This window comes from Hemicordylus capensis, chromosome 1 (assembly GCF_027244095.1).
Source record: "Hemicordylus capensis ecotype Gifberg chromosome 1, rHemCap1.1.pri, whole genome shotgun sequence".
In the NCBI taxonomy this organism is placed as follows: Eukaryota; Metazoa; Chordata; class Lepidosauria; order Squamata; family Cordylidae; genus Hemicordylus; species Hemicordylus capensis.
The window spans coordinates 200,433,272-200,454,240 of NC_069657.1; the positions used below are offsets into that span (position 1 = coordinate 200,433,272).

Consider the following 20,969-nt stretch of genomic DNA (forward strand, 5'->3'; position numbering starts at 1 on the left):
TCTTTCAGCTGCAAGCAAAAAACTAACAGTGTTCTGTTGATCCTCTGACCAAAGAGAATAGTTGTATATCTTATGTAAAGTGGGTATGCTAGACAGAGCAAGGAAAAAAGGGCAGAAGTGGGTCTCCACCTGGGAGTGGGAAGGGCATACCTGAGGTAAACTTGTTTTGTGGAGAGAGAGAGAGAGAGAGAGAGAGAGAGAGAGAGAGAGAGAAAGGTCATGTACTGACCTGAACTGTTCCCTCTATCAGGGATTCCCAGATGTTGTTCACTACAACTCTCAGCATCCTCAGCTGCAGTGGCCTTTGGCTGGGGATTCTGGGAGCTGTAGTCAACAGCATCTGGGAATCCCTGTTAGAGAGAACACTGCTGACCTCTGGAGAGCTGGACATGCACACTTTGAGGATTCTGAGGGACAAGCAGCAGGAAGGCAATGGATGGGAAATGTGGCAGATGAGGTAAAGTGAATGGAAAGTAAAGGAAGTGGGCTTACTGCTTAGCCAGCCCCAGGAACTGTAGTCTGTGAGAGTCTAGGTTTTAATGGCTAACATCTTTATCTTGGGAACATTTTGATGATTGAAAGCAGGGCGGGGGGTGGTGGAGCATAATGAGAAGATCAGGAGTGCAGATGTCTGTTTTCTGGCAAATCTGTTGCGGAATAAATGAATTTGACAATATGGAACATAAAAGGAAAATACGAGGGCATGTGCAGCAAGAGACAGGGCAGAGTATTTAGGGCAAGGATTTCAGCATGGGAGTAATGGTTTGTAGAGTATAAGGTAGAATGCAGCACACAGAGGTGTCCATTGATGGGATATGCAAAGCCGAGCAAAAAGTGCAGAGGAGAGGCAGTGTAGGAACTAGTTAAACCAAGGAGCAAAAACTCAAAGGCCAAGTTTGATAAGCAAAACAACATTCATGAAAATGTTGGCTTGGGGTTTCATTTTAGAAAGAAACAAAAATAGATTTTATGGAAAAGTGACAAAAATGTCATGTGGAACAAACGTCAGAAAAGAGTGGAAGGGGGGTTGGGAAATATAAGAATAGATTCTCAGCTAAAGGATCCCTTCCCTCTGTGCTTCAGAGGGGGCAGCTAAAATCACCCCTCCCTCATAGTGCCTGGATGGTCTGGCTGTCAGGCACAGAATTTTAGAATGGGAAGATAACTTGGAGGTCTCCAGTGCAGGAGTCTGCAACAGCAGTAGTGTGTGCATGATCTGCACTCTTCTTGACTCCATGGATAGCACTAATAATAATAATCGATGACATTTTTCATACATCCCATTTGTAATTAATATTCTTGATCCTGAAGATTAGCAAAGCATGATTATTTTGATAAGTAAATGCTGATGGGGTTTTATATTTTGTGGTACATAGGTTTTTAAGTAGTTCCTTGATAGGGAAGAAGTAGATGATGTTATGGACTTTTGGATCCCATCTCCTACCTTTCAGAATATCCTTGTCTATGTATCAAGATTATGGGAGTTCTTACAATAGTAATATTTAAAAGCAAGTTTACTTTTTCAAAGGAGCATTTTATTTGTTTCAATTCTACACATGTCACTTAGATGATAAATTAACCATAATATATTAAATATCATCTTTTTCTTCAATATTATTTTGCTTTGACAGCTGATAGTAGCCATGACTATAAATATGACTTCAATAGATATCTGATTTTAAACTTTATGGAACAATTTTATTTGATGTAAGGGGATGGTATCAGCTTATAAGAATCTGTAATAAGGAATACGCTAGTGTTTTTTTTTCTTTAAAAAGCCTTTACATATTGGAGCAATGTGTTGTTTAGAAAATAAAGTTGGTTTACTAGCTGTGTTAAGCAGTGATGTTCTATCATCTTTCTGATGAAGAGACTTTTGTACTTTGCGGTGTTGTTCATTTCTTTGTTAGAGGAGGTATGAGAGTGTAAAGCTTGTGTTTCTCCTTTTCTGTTTCTATTACTCTAGCGCTCTTCAATTCAAAAACTATGTATGCTGTACCCTGGTAGAGCGGAACTTCTAGAAAATCACGTGTGTTGAAGGGGATCCTGTAGGCTATCTAGTCCAACCCCCTCCTCTGTGCAGGAGAGAGCTAGAACATCCCCAGCCGACAGCTGGCTAGCATCTGCTTGGAGACCTCCAGTGACAGAGAGCCAACTGACCCTCTAGATCAGGGATTCTCAACGTGTGGGTTCCCAGATGTAATTGGACTTCAACTCCCAGAATTCCCAACCAAAGGCCACTGGGGCTGGGGATTATGGGAGTTGAAGTCCAATAACATCTGTGACCCACACGTTGAGAAACCCTGCTCTAGATAATCGATTCCACTGTCAAACTGTCTTAATGTTAAGAAGTTTCTCCTAATTTCAGTGAAATATTCCCTCCTTTAACTTGACCATTGATCTATTCCTGCCTCTGGCACAGGTGCACTTAGGTAATTTTGGAGCCTGGACCTAATGGCTCTGCCCCCCTCCCCCCGGCAAGATAAGCATCATCCCCTTATGCATACACACTGTGACACATGCAGTATTCAACCTAGTTTCTACTGCATACTTTCCCCCCAAAGTACTGCACAAGAATGTGTCCAGATGTGTAAAATTACTAACCAGCCACTTCACAGGTTTATGTTTTTGATGGGGAAGGGATTTGAAAAGAAGCTGGGATTGAGTACCAGTTATTCCCTCCCGCCCCCCAACAACCAGAAAACAGGCAATAAAAGTTGAAGCACCAGATCTCTCTTGGGATCGGGGGGGCGGGGGGAGACGGACGGACATAAAGTGCTTCAGTAAAGACCTTCTGCGGAATTGGGATCCAGACAGCCCCATGTCTGCCCTTCCAGACCCAGATACACATGAATTTTGTTGAGGTTTTATTTTACCAATTTTCCTCAGCAGCTGCTCCCCTCCCCACACCAAACTGACAAACAGCACTCAGTCACTTTACCTGTTGTTCTCTCCCTGGACTCACTTTGGACTGGTTTTCTTTCTCCCTGTGTGCACATGCAGGGGTGGATCCATCAAAAAATTACAAGGTCTGACACAGGAAAACTGCAACACAGTACCTCTTCCTCATCACTTTATGGAGTTAACCTCAGGACATGAAGATGGTCACTATCTTAGGTGGCTAAATACTTATTTTTTTTTTTTTTTTAAGAAGAAATTCTGAATAACATACTTGCCACTGACCTGCAGATACTATACAGGATTTCATAGACAATCCTGCCATTTAAATTAGTTGATTGCATAACATTTTACTCCAGAACATGCTCAGGGGAAGGTTGGAACTTTTTTCCTTCGTATTTTAAGAAGAAATTCTGAATATACTTCTCACTGACCTGCATACCAGGTTTGCATAGACAATCCTGCCACTTAAATTAGCAGACACTTTTCTTACTCTTCCCTCTTCTTTGCATGGAAAAAAAAAGCCCAGCTCTCCGTTGTGGCTCCCTCACTCTCCAACTCCATTCAAGTTTTGAGTGGGGAGGATCACATGTCCAGAACTATAGGAGGAGAGCCATTTGACTTGCTCTGGCCTTTAGCCTTTTCTGTTCCCCTTTGGTCTACACTTGGTCATGGAGATTGAGGGAGAGTCGAGTGGAGGCAATGGAGGAGTAGGAGTGGGGCCTTCCATTGCACGTGGGGATGTGCTGCTGTGCCCAGGCAGGCTACTGGAGCCAGCATAGGGCAGCAGCATGGTGCAGCCACCCAGGACATGTAAGAGTTGATTTGGGGTCCCAGGTGTGTCACTCATGGCACAGGCTTGGGCAGCTGGCGCAGTCCCAGTCTCTGCCCACAGGCCCCCCACCCCACCCCCAGTAATAGGCAATTTGGGAGGCTGCTCCAGAGTGCCTGGTGGTGGTGCAGCACAGGCCAGCAGTGCGACCACCACCTGCAGGACATTGGAGGCCCGCAGGTGGTGGAGAACCGGACTTTGGACCAGAAGTCCGGTCCAAAGTACGCCACTGGCCTCTGGGGCAGCAGAAAACAAATTTTTGCACTCTTCTAAATGACAGCCTTCAGCTATTTGGAGAATGTTGTCATGTTCCCCTTGTCCTTCAGTCTTCTTTTTTCCAGGCTAAGCTACCTAGTAACTTTTCTCCATTAAGTGTGTTTTCCAGACCCCTGACCATCTTCATTGGCTGCCTCTGGACCTGTTCCAGTTTCTCTACATTCTTTTAAAAATGTGGTGCTCAAAACTGGGTGGAGCAGGAACGCATCAGCTAGCCATGCCCCTAGCACCAATGCACTCTGCAGTCACTTCTCTGCTTTCCTGCGTTCTTGCTTCTTTTCCCCCTGAGTAGGAGATCCTCAGTGAGGGTAGTGTACTGCGCATGCCTGAAACAGAACTGGACCATGTGACTTGATTGTAGGCGGTCCCGCCTCCTAGCCCCAGTTCCAGTTCTGTCTCGCTTGGGACAGGACGTTAAGAGAGAGCTCTGGTTCTACCATTGCCTACCTTTGGCATTTCTTGGCTTTTCCTGGCTTTCCAGCACTTTGCTAATTCGCCTTCTCTCTCCCTCTCCCTTGTGCAAGGGTGGGAAGGGAGTCGTGCCCCATTCGGCCACCAAACGTTGAGGTAAATTACTTTATTATTTTCCGATTCGGTTCAATTGGCTATCCTTTCCAAACTCACTCAGTTTTGGTTCATTTCTGCCTTTCTCAATGGAGTTAGCCCATGCTGAAGAGCTGCTCCAGGGTTCCCTCTCGGAGGGAGCCCCGCCGCCGCAGAACCTGGGCGGCGTTCCCCTCACCCTCTCGTCGAGCGCGGCGTCCCCAGAGGCTTCCTCTTTGCCGCTAACTGCTCCCGCCCATGCTTCGGCGTCCGGGGCTGCAGAAACAATTGATGCCGAGCGCCAGCCAGCCAAAGCCCCAAAGAAAACAAAGCATATAGCTGAGCCTCCTTCCTCAAAGAAACGGAGGAAGCGGAAGGATACCTTTAAGAAAGCGCAGTCATGCAAGCGCCTCAGCGAGCGGCTGCTTATCCAAGCGGTTTGCCGCCGCTCCAAAACGAAAGCACACAAAAATGGCGCGAAAGCTGCAGGAAACTCTAAGAAGTGACCCGCTTTGGAGGTGGTTGACCGGAGCCTGGTGGGCACCAACCTGGCACCAATTCCTCCGCCCTGTAAGGGCCCAGTGGTTGAGGGGGAACTGGCTGGTCCGCGCATTCCCTCCCTGCTGTTGAATCGAGCGCCTGATGGTCCCGATCACCCACAGCCCCAGCGGCCCGTGAGTAATCCTCCATTCTCCCCTAGCGCCACCCAGTGGCTTAAGGAATTTTTTCAGTGGGAATTTGCTCTTGAGCCACCTGCGGCTCCGAGATTGGAGGTAGGGGACCAGCCTCAGTCCAATCCTCCAGGGGACCAGGGACAACAACCCCCCACTCCCTCTACTTCTGGCAATCCTTTGCGGGCTCCCTCCGTAGTTCAAAGGGTCAGGTGTAGAAAGAATGGCGCTGATAGACTGTCCTCATCCTTGCCTGATTCCAGCCCACAGCGCAGGGCAATTCCTCTCTCTGAAAGGGGACTTTTTATGCCCAGGTTTCTAACGCATAAAAGCAAGCGCAAACGTAGGGTTTCTACCTCCTCCTCCTCTGCTGGAAAGGGTAAGAGAACTAGGAAATCCAACCATCCCAATCACCCCACTCAACCCCCCCTACCCCCCCCACCACTCCCGCAAATTCCCATCCCGTCAGCCCCGGCTAGACCGGCCCCACCTTCTACATCCGCCTCATCCTCTGGGAGTGATTCGGGACACTCGTTGCCCTTAGATCCTGGGAACCCTACAGGTTCAGATAGAGAAAAAGGGGAGCTCTCTGAGGAAGAGGCTACGCCTCCCATTTCTAACTCGATCAGACTTTTTTCTCCAACAGATTTCGAGGTCCTCCTGACCAAAGCTAAATGTACAATCAATGATGTTACTGGTCCTTCTACACCGGCGCAACCGACTTCTACTTTAGACTTACAGGTGTTTCCTTCACTAGAACCCGCAACCCCTGTAGTTCCTTTCCCCCCTCTCTTTCAGAAGGTGATGTGCGCAGAGTGGCAACGCCCTACCTCGACCAAGCTGATCGGCAACCTACCTAAAAAACATTATGTCCTACCTGCAGAAGTGACTAACTTGCTTGCCATGCCAAAGGTGGATCCACCTGTAGCGCAACTGGTGTCTGGAGCCTTAGTCCATGTCGAAGGTCAGGAACAGCTCAAGTCTCAAGAGGACAGACGTTGTGACACCCTACTGAAAAAGGTACATGACGCCTCGGCTTCAGCCATCAAGATGGCCACAACTAACTCCATTTTTTCCAGGGCTTCTGTCTTATGGGCTAAAGAGCTAGTTAAATTGGTCCCCCCTGAGCTTCCCAAATTACGCCAGGGGATAAAAAAAAATGGCCAAAGCAGCTGCTTTAACAGCAGACTCTAGCTTAGATTGTATACAACACTCCTCGCGCGCCTTAGCGGCTAGCGCGGCTGCACGCCGCACCCTTTGGCTTAAGTCATGGAACGCAGATTCCAAATCCAAATTGGCCTTAACAGCTGCTCCCTTTGCCGGAACAGAGCTGTTCGGCCCAGCCCTTGAACCGGTCCTGGTCGAAACCCATGACAAGAAGAAAGCCATGTCTTCTTCGCGCAGAGGAAACAGACGTTATGCCAGGGGCCCCCGCTCTTCCATTCGTCCATATAGGCAATCATTCGCCCATAACTATTCGTCCAGAGAGTACCGTACACAGCCCCTTAGAGGCTCTAGCCGCCCCCAGTGGCGACACAGATTCCGGGGCAATTCAAGAGGTGCTCCCCCCAAGGCTTCTACTCAACCATACACACAACGCAAACAATGACGCCATCCCTGTGGGAGGCAGGCTGGCGGAATTCTGCACCACCTGGATTTCCACAGCCTCCGATGCCTGGGTACTGAACGTTGTAGACCAAGGTTACGCCATAGACCTATCCTCTTCCCCAAGACCTCGTTTCCTCCCCACACCCAGGTCAACCAACCCGGCCAAACATCGGCGGATGCTTCAGGCAGTGAATCATCTCCTACAAATCAGAGCGATGGAACCTGTTCCATCCTCAGAAAAATTTCAAGGCACTTATTCCATCCTCTTCTTGGTCCCAAAGAAGGATGGGTCCTGGAGAGCTGTGCTCGACCTAAAGTCCTTCAACCGCTACGTACAGAAGTAGTAGTTCCGGATGGAATCCCTTCATACTATCAAAGAGGCAGTCCGTCCTGGGGACTACCTGGCATCGATCGACCTGTCGGAAGCATACCTCCATGTCCCTGTCGCATACAGCGGCAACCACTTTCAATACCGGGCGCTGCCATTCGGACTCTCATCAGCCCCGAGGGTCTTCTCGAAGATCATGGCCTCCCTCATTTTCCATCTCCGCCTGCAGGGAGTACACATACATCCTTTTTTTGACGACTTGCTCATCCGGGCACATTCCAAGATCCAAGCCACCAAGGATGTCCAGACCACCCTGCAAGCTCTACAGGATCACGGCTTCATGATAAACTGGGAAAAGAGCCACTTGCACCCATCACAGCGCTTAGTCCACCTGGGAGCCTTCTTCGACACGTCACGGGGGAAGATTTTTCTCCCCAACGACTGCAGGGAAAAGATCTCTCAACAACTACAGCCTCTTCTCCACAAGCACAAGGAGGACGTCATGATTCTGGCCCAGGTTCTGGGGTTGATGATCGCGTGCTTGGAATGCACCCCGTGGGCCAGGTGGCACTCCCGCGCTCTCCAGTGGGCGCTACTGCCTCATCAGGACGCCATCATGGCAGTTACACACAAAAATGTCCCGATTCCACGGAAAGTCAAGCGCTCCCTCCATTGGTGGCTGTCTCCAGCTCTGCTTGCAGGCAAACCTCTGACGGAATCCCGACAGATGGTCCTCACGACGGATGCAAGCCTATCGGGATGGGGAGCTCACTGCTGCAGTCAAACGGCACAAGGTGCCTGGTCCACTGAAGAGTCCAAACTCCCCATCAACTGGTTGGAACTTCGTGCGGCCCGACTGGCACTTCTACACTTCCAACATCTGCTAAAAGGCCAGCACGTACTACTCAGGACGGACAATGTGACAGTCAACGCACACATTAACCGTCAGGGAGGCACCAGATCCAGGTTACTGATGAAGGAATCCGACCGGCTCTTTAATGGGCGGGGGACAACGTCTCCTCCATCATCGCAGAGCACGTCAGAGGGGAGGACAATGACCTGGCAGATTGGCTCAGTCGGAAGACCTTGGACCCAGGCGAATGGTCACTTCATCCGGAAGTCTTCGAACAAATATGCAGGATCTTGGGGAAACCACAGATGGATCTCTTTGCATCACCAGCCAATCATCAACTCCCCCGCTTCATGGGAAGGTACCACTCTTCTCACGTGGAAGCAACAGATGCCCTTCACTCTCCATGGCCGGAAGGCCTCCTATACGCCTTTCCTCCCACATCCTTAATCAGGAAGGTTATCAAGAAACTGCTACTGGAAAAAGCGGAACTGATTCTGGTGGTCCCCTTCCAGCCACGCGGACCGTGGTTCTCAGATCTCCTCGAACTCGCCACTTGCCCTCCATGGTGCCTCCCATTTCGCCACGACCTGCTACGCCAAGGGCCGTTTCATCACCCCGACCCCCACTGGCTACAGCTCTCCGCCTGGAGGTTGAGCGCGACAGGCTCAGGACCAAGGGTTACTCAAAGTCAGTGCAAGATACCATCCTAGCTTCAAGAAGACCTTCCACACAGCGGGTGTATCAAGCCACGTGGAAGGCTTTTCTGCGTTGGTCGCAACAGAACAAGAAAAAACCCCTGACGGCAGGGGTTCCGGAAGTACTCGCCTTCTTGCAGCAGGGCCTGAACTTAAACCTACGCCCCAGCACCCTGAAGCGACAGGCCTCAGCCTTAGCCTCCGTCCTAGATATCTCTTCTACCTCCTCTGGGCAACAGTCTCTCCACCCTCACATTTCCAGATTCTTGAGGGGCACAACTAATATTGCCCCAGCTCCCATCAAGTGGTTCCCCTCCTGGAACTTGAACCGTGTTCTCAACGCCCTCACAAAACCTCCCTTCGAACCCATTGACTCTATCCCTCTCAAGTTGTTAACCTATAAGGTTCTCTTTCTAGTTGCAGTTAGGTCCGCACGCAGAGTTTCAGAATTAAGTGCCTTATCGGCAAGAAAAGAGTTTTGCATTTTCCAATCTGATGCAGTTTCCCTTCATTTGGACCCCACCTTCCTTCCCAAAGTCAATTCCTCCTTCCACAGATCTCAGGTGATCGTCCTTCCCTCGTTCTGTCCAAACCCAGTTCACCCCACTGAAAAACTGTGGCACAACCTGGATGTGCGCAGAGCCCTCCGTATGTATATACTCAGGACTAGGGATATTTGCAAGACTGATGCACTTTTTGTTTCTTTCTATTCTCCTTTCCTCGGGAATAAGGTTACCAAGGCTACGTTAGCGGGATGGATCAGATCCTGTATCCTGTTGGCGTATGAGATCCAACGTCCTGTCCCCCCCCCCGGGTGGGGTTACGGCCCATTCCACTAGAAGCGCAGCCACTTCAGCAGCCTTCTCTGCGCACGTCCCCTTATCCAAAATCTGTAGGGCCGCCACATGGTCTTCAGTAACGCCCTTTATCAGACACTATACTCGTAAGATATCAGGGTTCTCCGAACCTCAGGCGGCCTTTGGGCGCACGGTATTGCAGCAGGTTGTCTAGTATACATCCTCCCTCCCAGGGACGTGGGCTCTCAGCTTGGGCATGTCCCTCACTGAGGATCTCCTACTCAGGGGAAAAAGGAACATTGGTCCTACCGTGAAGGGTTCTTTTCCCCTGAAGTAGGAGATCCTCAGGCCCACCCAGATGTTGCTGCAAGACCTTATGTTTCTTTCTTTCTTCTGTGGGAAGGGGTACTATTAGCGTTATTGAGGCCGACTCTCAGGGTTGTGTAGTATGAACCCATTTTCTTTTCGTACTGAACTGTCCTATCTAACCTCTTCTCCAGTCTCCTTGTTATCCACCTCTAATAGGTCTACTACTTCCTGACACACACGCACAGAGCTCTCTCCATGGACCTTACCTTACCTCACTCACCAGTCCTGGAACTGGGGCTAGGAGGCAGGACTGCCTACAGTCAAGTCACATGGTCCAGTTCTGTCTCGGGCATGCACAGTACGCTACCCTCACTGAGGATCTCCTACTTCAGGGAAAAAGAACCCTTCACGGTAGGACCAATGTTCCTTTCAACAATTACTGAGCCTGAGGAGAGCTGGAGGTGTGCCTACGAAGTGCATTGATGCTAGGGAGGGTGGCTAATTGGTGTACTCCAATTTCTTGAGTGGCTGGGTACAGTGTACTCAGTTTTTGAATGCCTGAATAGGGTTTTATTTTTAGATCCATTGGATTATTTGGTTCTCTGTGATAACAGTGCATAACAATGGTAATAAAAAGTGGTTTTCAGGTACACCCAACCTTTTGATAAAACTTTTCTTCATAGGTGGAGCATCTCTACTGTGGCGCAGCATAATGCTTCTACAGAAATATACAGTAAAATCATAGCAGTTATATAGAAAAGTGGCACAACTCTTGTGAAGCTTCCTTGCTTTAACCCCCTACCCAGTCTTTACTTCCAAACAGAATCAAGTCTAAGTGCCTTTCCTCACTCACTCTCACTAAGTGCCTCTCCTCACTCTCCCCATTGTCAAATGTTTGATTATAAGCTCTTCTGGGCAGGGATCAGTCTCTCATTTTCTTGCTTGTGTTGTAAAGTATCAGGTACACCAGGGGTTCTCAACCTCAGGGTTCACCAAATGCTGGGCTACAATGCCCTTCAAACAGATTGGGGATGATGGAAGTTGTAGTCCAACATCTGGGGACCCACATTTGAGGACCTCTGATGGTGCAGTTAAAAAAAGAAAAAAGGTTGGCCTGGATCCCTAAAGAACAGTGAACAGAAGAACATGACTTAGTGCTGTTCTATGAATTCTTATGCAGGAGCCAGTGAATGATTTCTCATGATGGACAGCAACAATGGATCAGGTATTACATTACAGTATGAGAAAAGTGGTGAATAAGGAAGATGCATATTGCAGCATGAACCACTTTTAGTGTAACATAAAAAGGTTTGAAAAAATTTGTCCAAATAAACAAACCTCTTAGGATGCAAAGTGGAAACAGCCCCTTCCTTCCACAAAAGGAAATTGCTTTCCACTAGCAGAAGGGCACCTTTGGGTCCTTTAGCTCCAAGGGTTCCTTTAGATTCAACACATAGTCCAAATCATTGGTGCTGTCTGAAGCATTCAGGTGGATGGCCCACATATGCCGCTGCCTCCTTGTGGAAGGCTCACAACCACTTTAGCCAACTTAGCTGACTAGCCCTCTCCTGCTACTTTTTAAATGTTCAAACACAAAAGCACTCGGGGATCAAAAGAGAGGGACTAGTTACCCACCTTGACACTTAGTTGCCTTCTATAAATCCAGACTGAGGGGTTTGCTTTAGGGTCATGGGAGCCAAGGAGGACTTCTTTTCTTTGGCATCTGAGTTGGAGGCCAGTAGAGTGGGAAGACTTTGGAGAAGCCGCTGCCAGTCTGGGCAGACAATACTGTGCTAGATGGACCAGTGGTCTGATTTGGTAAAGGACAGCTTCCTATGTCACCCTTATTGGAATTGAAGTCCAATAATATCTGGGGACCCAATGTTGAGAATCCCTGTAGTAGAACACGTGCCTGCATTCCTCATCCATACTGTGTCAGTGGCCCCTGAGATAGGGGGACTTGGCAAAGGCGTTTGAGCTGTTCCCTGGATGACTATGTTGTGGTGGAGATCTCCAAGTGCTGAGTGTGCACCCATCATGCTATGTTTTTTCGGAGTAGAGCCCATGTCTTGTAAGAAACCCCTGCCCCTTCCTGTATCATCTTGGTTTTGTACGTGTGAATCTAGTTTTTTTGTAATAATATTACAAGTCTAAACTTTAGACAGTGATGTTTCATTATGAGGAGAAATGGATCAATATCCATTAATATTGATATTGGAAGCTGCTGGGATAACCTTTGACCTACACAATTAAATCTATTAAAATCTTCCAAACATACTGTCATATAGCAAGCAAATTTAGAACAACATGTAGTTCAGCATATTTCTTCTCTTAAAAATATTAAATTACAAAGTAGTGCCCATTGATTCTTGGCACAATTTTTGAAATATATGAGGAGATTGTTCAGAATCTTGAGTTTCTGTCCACTTTTTTTGTTTTTGGAAATTATCTGTGTGTGGTGAAAATGCCATCTGACTACAATTGCTCTCAAAATGGGTAACTGAATTACTGAAAGACTTCTTATTTGTTCATTAACTACCGTACTACACAATGGTGTTGGAACTGACAATCCTTGGAGTTTGTAGTGACACTGACAATAATTCTGTTTCCATTAAGGGTGATTTCAAATAAAAAGAAAATGGTAATTTCAGTAATTGAATATTGTATTTTAGAAATGGTGAGAATTGAAGTACTGTGCTTTTATATGCATACTGCCTTTCATTAAAATATAGTAAAACTGTAATGTTCATTTAATTGTTCATTTTATTGTATCACAGAAAGAATACATTTTATTCTCTTTTTATGGTGGAATATCCCATAACTATTTACTTCTGCTGTCACTGAAATATTATGGATATGTTCAATTATCTGCAGACCTCTATGTTACCAATACAGTGAGCATAACAAAACCAAAGAATATTAATGGCATTCTTCTTAACCCTCCTATACATTTGGGGCTTTAACTGACCCCAGAGGGATATTAAAAATATATACAACTTCTCACTCTGACCTGTTCACCTTCATACTTAATGTATACTCCTGCAGCAAGGAGACCAGTCATTCTGAGTTGTTTCAACCCTCTTTCTATTTTGTCTGTGTGTTTTTAATATGAGGTTTTCATGAAAAGGTCAGTTAAAGTGAATGGAGAAAATGGTGTATGTCCAAAGTGCTGGCATTTAAATGACCCAGAATGGTAGAAATTATAGTTTAAGAACACAATAGCTACTTTCTTCTGATTCAGCAATTAGATAAGAATACATTGGGTACTGTATTCTTTATCATACCTCCAGGAAGTCCTGAGTTGAAGGAAAAAGGACATGAGCAAAGTATTGGAGTTTAATTCCACAGGAATTAACATAGTGGCTCCTTACAGACCTCAGGTATGATCCCTATGCTGGTCAGATTCAATTTTATTACTATTGGGCATGGACCTAATCATTAGGAAAATCACCAATTAAGACTGTGTTAATATGTATACGTTGTCTGAGAGAAAGAGAGAAGAGCAAATGTGTTTTAAAACCTTAAAACAGGAATCATGATATGAAAAATTGTATAACTACAGAAGAACGTTCTGAATAAACCTTTTCTGAATATACAGCAACCATATGTTCCATTTTTTTAACATTACATTTAATTTTTAGCCTACTTTCCAGTAGGCTTATGAGATCAGCTCAACGGCATAGAATGTGATGATGTCATCCACCCCGATTCAAGATGGTGAATACGTAAACATTTGAGGTGCAAGTGGGCTAAGTTGTGAACCACTTAACCAATTTGAACCAATTTGCTACAGCTGTAGGGACACATAGTAATACTGTAGTTTGTAATGATGTCATCCACCCCAATCCAAGATGGTAGACATTTGAGGTGCAAGGATGCTAACTTGTGGACTGTCTGTTTTGAACCAAATTTGGTACAGTTGTAGAGATAGTGAAAGGAAAGTAGGCAGATTAGTTCTTACTAAAACAACTTGTTTAACATTACATTGGAGTCATTTGGGTTGGATTCTGCCTTGTCTGAGTGGAAGAAAGCTACCTTGATCACTGTTCTTGTCAAGGACATCACCACCACCCGCTCCTCCCCACGGCAGCTCCCTGTGCTCCTGAAAAGCCTCAACTGAAGATTGGGTGGCCCTCTGGATGTCATATGGAGGCTGTTGTGGGAAGTGAGGTTTGACAAAAACTGAGAGGCTATGTGGAAGCCGAAGACAATCTTAGGATCTAGGTCTCTTTAAAAAAAAAAGAAGAAAAAAAGACGATCAATTGAATCAGTTATAAGTGTAGGAGGGTTAATGTTTTATCCTGCTCTGACTTTGTAACTTTTTCATTACAATCATACTTGGCACAGAGATGTGATTGTACCATGATATACTATAGATTCATTACTGTGGAAACATTAACCCTGCTACATTTATAAAAACTAGATTCATCTGATCGTCTTTTAAAAATTCTTTTTATTTTAAGTGACTTAGATCCTAAGATTGTCTTCTGCTTCCACATGGCTTCTCAATTTTTATGACTGGGAGTTGCAGAAGGAAATCAGGGAGAGGTGTCAAGGAGAGGCATGGCAGTAATAATGGTTGACTTCAATAGACTGGGTAAATTCACTGTCAGGTAATGACGAAGAGGTCAGATTTCTAGATACGTCGAATGACTGTGCCCTAAAACAGTTGGTCATGGAACCAACCAGAGAGAAGATGACCTTGGACTAAATCCTGAGTGGCACACAGGACCTGGTGCATGATGTCAGTGTCATGGACCCTTTAGGGAATAGAGACCATAGTGCAATCAAATTCATCATACATGTGGGAAGAGAATCAACAAGGAAGTCTAACACAGACATTTTGAATTTCAGAAGAGGAAACTTCTCCAAAATGAAGAGTTTGGTGAAAAGAAGACTGGAAGGGAAAATCAGGAGAGTCACTTTGCTCCAGAATGCATGGAGTTTACTTAAAACCATAATACTAGAAGCCCAATTAGAATGTATATCAAAAAGGAGGAAATGTACCACCAAGACTGAGAGGATGCCAGTATGGCTAACAGGTAAAGTCAAGGAAGCTATAAAGGGGAAGAAGACTTCCTTCAGAATTTGGAAGGCCTGCATAAATGATGAGAACAGAAAGGAACACAAATTCTGGCAAAAGAAATGCAAGGTGACAATAAGGGAGGCAAAAAGAAAGTTTGAGGTACATTTAGCTAAAGCATCAAGGGGAATAACAATTCTTTCAATACATCAGAAGCAGGAAACCTGCCAGGGAGACAGCTGGACCATTAGACCAACTGAGGGAGTGAAGGGATTATTAAGGAGGATATGGAGGTTGCAAAGAAACTAAATAAGTTCTTTTTATCTGTCTTTATGGCAGAGGATACTGAGCACATACCTGTTCCTGAACCAGTCTTTTCGGGGACGGACGCTAAAGAACTGAGTCAGATAGAAGTGACAAGAGATGATGTTATAAACTGTCTGGAAAAATTAAAAGCTAGCAAATTGCCAGGGCCAGACAGCATCCATCCAAGAGTCCTTAAAGAACTCAAATGTGAAATTGCCGATCTCCTTGCTAAAATATATAACTTATCCCTACAATCAGGCTCTGTACCGGAGGACTGGAAAGTAGCCAATGTAACACCGATTTTCAAAAAGGGATCCAGGGGCAATCTGGGAAATTAAGGGCCGCTTAGCTTAACGTCTGCTCCAGGCAAATTGATGGAAAGCATTCTCAAGGATAAAATTGTTAAGCACATGGAAGAATAGGCTCTGCTGGGGGAGAACCAGCATGGCTTCTGCAAAGATAGATATTGCCTCACGAACCTTTTGGAGTTCTTTGAGAGTGTCAACAGATATGTAGATAAAGGTGATCTGGTTGACACAGCATAACTGGACTTCCAAAAAGCTTTCGACAACGTTCTTCATCAAAGACTCTTGAAAAAACTTAGCAGCCATGGGATAAGGGGACAAGTACATGTGTATTTTGGTAACTGATTAAAGGACAGGAAACAGAAGGTAGGAATAAATGGAGAGTTTTCACAATGGAGGGAAATAAGAAGTGAGGTCCCCTAGGGATCTGTACTTGGACCGGTGATTTTTAATTTATTCATAAATGATCTAAAGGTAGGGGTACTTATACCAAACTATTTAGGGCAGTGAAATCCAAAACAGATTGTGAGGAGCTCCAAAAGGATCTCTCTAAACTGGGTGAGTGGGTGACAAAATGGCAAATGTGGTTCAATGTTGGCAAGTGTAAAGTGATGCACATTGGGATGAAAAAACCCAACTTCACATATACGCTGATGGGATCTGAGCTGCCAGTGACTGACCAGGAGAAGGATCTTGGTGTTGTGGTGCACAGCTTGTTGAAAGTGTCGACTCAATGTGCGGTAGCTGTGAAAAAAGCCGAATCCATGTTAGGGATCATTAGGAAGGTGATTGAAAATAAAACTGTTAATATTATAATGGCCTTATACAAAACTATGGTGCAGCCACATTTGGAGTACTGTGTACAATACTGGTCACCACACCTAAAGAAGGACATTGTAGAACTGGATAAGGTGCAGAAGAGGGCAACCAAGTTGATCAAGGGCCTAGACCACCTCCCTTATGATGCAAGGCTACAACACCTGGGGCTTTTTAGTTTTAGAAAAAAGACAACTGCGGGGTGATTTGATAGAGGTCTATAAAATCATACATGGTGTGGAGAAAGTGAATAGAGAGAAATTTTTCTCCCACAGAACTAGAACTAGGGATCTTCCCATGAAATAGATTTCCAAGAAATTTAGGACAGACGGAAGTACTTTTTCACACAACGCATAATCAACTTCTGGAATTTTCTGCCACAACATGTGACAGCTAGCAACCTGGATGACTTTAAGAGGGGTCTTCTTGGAGGAGAGTCTATCAATGGCTACTAGTCTGAGGGCTATAGGCCACCTCCAGCCTCAGAGGCAGTACGCCTCTGAATACCAGTTGCAGAGGAGTGACAGCAGGAGAGAGGGCATGCCTTCAATGCCTGCCTGTAGCCTTCCAGTGGCATTTGGTGGGCCGCTGTGTGGAATAGGATGCTTTTCTTTTCTTAAAATTATTTTTACATTTCTACCCCACTCTTCCACCAAGGAGCCCAGAGTGCATGGTTATCTTTATCCTCTCAACAACCCTGTGGGGTAGGTTAGGCTGAGAGATGTGTGACTGGTCCAGAGTCACCCAGTGACTTTCAGGGCTGAGTGGGGATTTGAACTCGGGTCTCCCTAGTCCTAGTCCAACACTCTAACCACTACACCACACTGGACTAGATGGGCCTTGGGCCTGATCCAGCACTGCTGTTCTTATGTTCTTAGATTCATAAAAACAGAAGAAATCCCCTTAATATTACTTCTCCTACAAATAGATTCTGATATTGAATGAATAAATATTGAAGCTGTTCTCACGGTCACTTTAAAGCAGGCTAAGGGAGCTTAGCCCGCTTTCCAGGGACTGTGGGAACCACCAGGCGAGCCTGATGCTTCCACGGTGGCTAGCCCGCCTAATTACCCCTCCTCTAAGATGAGGTTAACGGAGCGAGCACTCCATTAACCTCATCTTTTTGCTTGTGTTGTGCTGTGATACATAAGTAGATCTCCGGCCAGGAGGTTGCAAGCAGCCTCCTGGGCTCGGGGATCTCTCCAGGATGCCCCACGCACTCGCACGGGGCATCCTAGAACTTCCGGGGGCCATGCGGCTCCCAATCCCCGCAGTCCCCATTGGCTCCGTGACAGAGCTGGCAGTCATGTGGGTGGCTAAGTCCGCTCTCCCCGCAGAACCCCCTCCGGTGCTTCACACCAATCGTGTGAAGCGCCTCATAGTCTTTTATGGATTTCCCATCAGCCTGCTTTCTTGAAATATAAGTTCACCAGTTTAGTCAGTGTAATGATCAAAAGTAGGGTGGTGGTGTAAAGAACCGCTCCTCTAGCTGCGAGGAGTCCCGGGTAGGCTGCCACCATCCATGATTTTATGTGAGCAGATTCACCCTTCCAAGGGAATATTCTGGGAGAGCAAAGTGGAAAACCCCTCCCTATAGAAAGGCTTGAGCAGTCTTAGGCCTTCACGAGTGTGTGGTTAGGGCAGGACCCAATAAAGAGTGACATATTGTAACAAAAACAAGGATTTATTAATAATTGGATGATTGGGAAAACTATAACGACATATAACGGAAATCGCTGCTTTCATTCAAGTAAAACACTTCCCCAGGAACTACAAGAACCATCCAGTCAGATCCAAGCACTTAAACAAAAAATAAATTCCATGATGTGTCTAGCTGAACTGGTCCCTGTCTTTCCTACTTCCAGGTAAGGAGCTCCTGGTTGATTCCCAGCCCAAGGCTGTTAAGACTCCCGTTGTCCTACAGTAGTTGCCGATCAGACGTTATTCAGAGACCTCCAAGGAAGAACTGAACACAATCCTCCCCATCTCCTCTATAGGCTGCTGTCCAGTAAATCCTGCCCCTCACTCTCTAATGGGCCACAGGGAATTGATTCTCACAGGCTTTCTTCCTTATTTGGAGAAGCCCACCCTCCAAACCGTTACTCTAATTGAGACCTAGGCTTCTCTCAAGCCTGACTCTCATTATGGTCAGTTTTCTACTTCCTGTATATTTTCCTTTTTAGTCTACTTTCCAGTAGGCTTATGAGATCATCCGGCATTCCGTGTATGTGTCCCCCACTATCAACTTCGCAAATGCCTGTACCAGTATGAACCAAATTGGGGAGATTTGTAGGGACACCTCAATGGCATAGTTTGTGATGACATTATTCACCCCAATTCAAGATGGTAGACGTGTGAATGTTTGAGGCGCAAGTGGGCTAATTGTGGACTGTCTAACCAATTTTAACCAAAGTGGGTACAGTTGTATGGACATATAGGGATGCCCCAGTGGTGTCGTTTGTAATGTTGTCATTCACCCCAATCCAAGATGGTAGACACATGAACATTTGTGGTACAAGAGATCTAATTTGTGGGCCTCAGTTTGAACCAAATTGGGGAGATTTGTAGGGACACCTCAATGGCATAGTTTGTGATGACGTTATTCACCCCAATTCAAGATGGTAGACGTGTGAATGTTTGAGACGCAAGTGGGCTAATTGTGGACTGTCTAACCAATTTTAACCAAAGTTGGTACAGTTGTATGGATATATAGGGATGCCCCAGTGATGTCGTTTGTAATGTTGTCATTCACCCCAATCCAAGATGGTAGACACATGAACATTTGTGGCACAAGAGATCTAACTTGTGGGCCTCAATTTGAACCAAATTTAGTCCAGTTGTAGAGACAGTGAAAGGAAAATAGGCAGATTAGTTCTTACTAGAATAACTTGTTTAATCTATTTCAGGATTTTCCATCTAGAAGCTATTTCTGTTCATGATAGAGTTAATATAGTTAGCACTAAATTAAATAAAAACCTAATATTTTCTACCTTACCATTCAAATAACGAGCAGTCGAAGAAGACTTATACTAAACCTATTCTCTTACAAAAAACACTCTGGATAAACTTGTGGTACAATTGTGTGTTGTTTCTGCTATTCTTTTTGCTTCTGCTCTTCCTGTCTGGCAACAAAGAGAAAAGAACAGAACAGCTCCTTGAAAAATAACTCCAGTGCTGTCTTCCTCCAGGATGGACAGTCCCAGTGTTAAAAGGGTTGGAGAAAAACCAGGGTCCTGTTTACTTAACCTTCCAGTTGTCCTATTTTTGCAAAAGATTAGGAACTCTATGCAATAACATTGTCACTGTGTAAGGCTTTGGAGGTATGCTGTCTGTAGGGGAAAGATGTATATTTAATGTTTGGCCTTTCTCAGAACCTTCATTACCCTTCACATCCCAATGTATACCTGGCAGAAACTGTGTCATAGGTAAACACTAAAAAGCATTTTATAGAAATATGTCTCTAATCGTTATCTCAGGCACTCTTAACTTTTTGTGAAGAGGAGGCACGGGGGACAATTGTAGTAATGTATCATTTGAATCCAGCCTTCTATGGAAGAAAATGAACAATGTGTATGAGAAATAGTAGTGCCATCAGCCATGTAATCTTAGTGTCCTAACTCCTCTTATGCTACTCTCCTTATGTAAGACTTAAAACTCATACATTAAGATACTGGGTAAATTTGGATGGATCTTCTGTTCCAACCACTGTGCCATGATGGATTGTCAGTACCTTAGTTTATGCTAAAGGTTCCATGTCTTCTACTTGTCCACCCTTTTGTTGAAAACCTTTGAGAAGGAAATTTCTACCTCATCCTTGGGCATTTTTATCCATTACTGAAATGTGTCCTCCTCACTCCCCTTCTAATGTCCTCTTGCAATTTAATCACTTTGCTTTTTATCCTGTACTGAAGGGATCTGGAAAACTTTTGTTCTCCTTATATCCCTTTCAGTTATTTGAAAACTTTCAATATATTCCTAACTTCTTCTACCACAACTGTTCCTATCCTTTCTCTACGCTAAACATAATCAGATTCCTTCAGCTCCATGCGCTTTCACCAACCTTTTATCATCATAGCTCCTTGAATTCTTTCCATCTTGTCAGTGTCTGTCTTGTGCCCAGCAGTGAGCATCGTGTTCCAGATAAGGCTTTTCCAATGCTGAATAAAGTGGAACAATTAACATCTGGAATTTTAGTACAGGCGGCCTATCATAGGTTTCCCAATCGCGGATTTGAGTATCCACGATTGGGAAACTGTCACCACCCACGCCAACCGTGACCTGTGTATTGGCAGTTTGGTGTCTTTAAAAAAAAGAGTGGGTTTTGGGGGAAATCTCTGGGGGTCAGGGGGTAATTTTGGGGGGTCAGGGGGTCATTTCTGGGGGTCAGGGGGGATTTGTTCTATATTTTCTTCATTTTAAGGTAGTAAGGTACTTTCCCAATCGTGATTCCCCTAACCCCCTGTTTCCCATTACTTTCAGTGTCTTGCCTACTGTGAATTCACCAGCCACGAGGGTTTCCAGGAACGGAACCCTCACAGTTGGCGAGGGACAACTGTAAGGATATTTCTGTTGGTACAGCTATATGTGGTCTTGGCCAACTGTGCTGCAGCATCCCTTTAGCTATTAACTAGCTCTATATCTGTATAGCCAGCTATACCCAGTTTCCATTTGCTTCTTCCTTACTAAAAGAGCCTTTCCAAGTCACAGAA

General features: G+C 45.5%; 1 protein-coding gene across 4 annotated transcripts in view; it reads left to right on the forward strand.

Moving 5' to 3' along the window:
- The window catches only part of MTX2 (metaxin 2), a 68,940-nt gene that overhangs the window by 33,560 nt on the left and 14,411 nt on the right, over positions 1-20,969 (forward strand). Inside the window, exon 4 of one of the 4 annotated variants that reach the window (XM_053283032.1) lies at positions 20,740-20,814. The exons of 2 other annotated variants lie outside the window; for them this stretch is intronic. In XM_053283032.1, coding sequence (XP_053139007.1) covers positions 20,740-20,814 — 75 coding nt within the window. Of the gene's footprint in view, positions 1-405; positions 458-20,739; positions 20,815-20,969 lie in introns of those variants that run through there. One more of the 4 variants, XM_053283034.1, reaches the window with a different exon arrangement.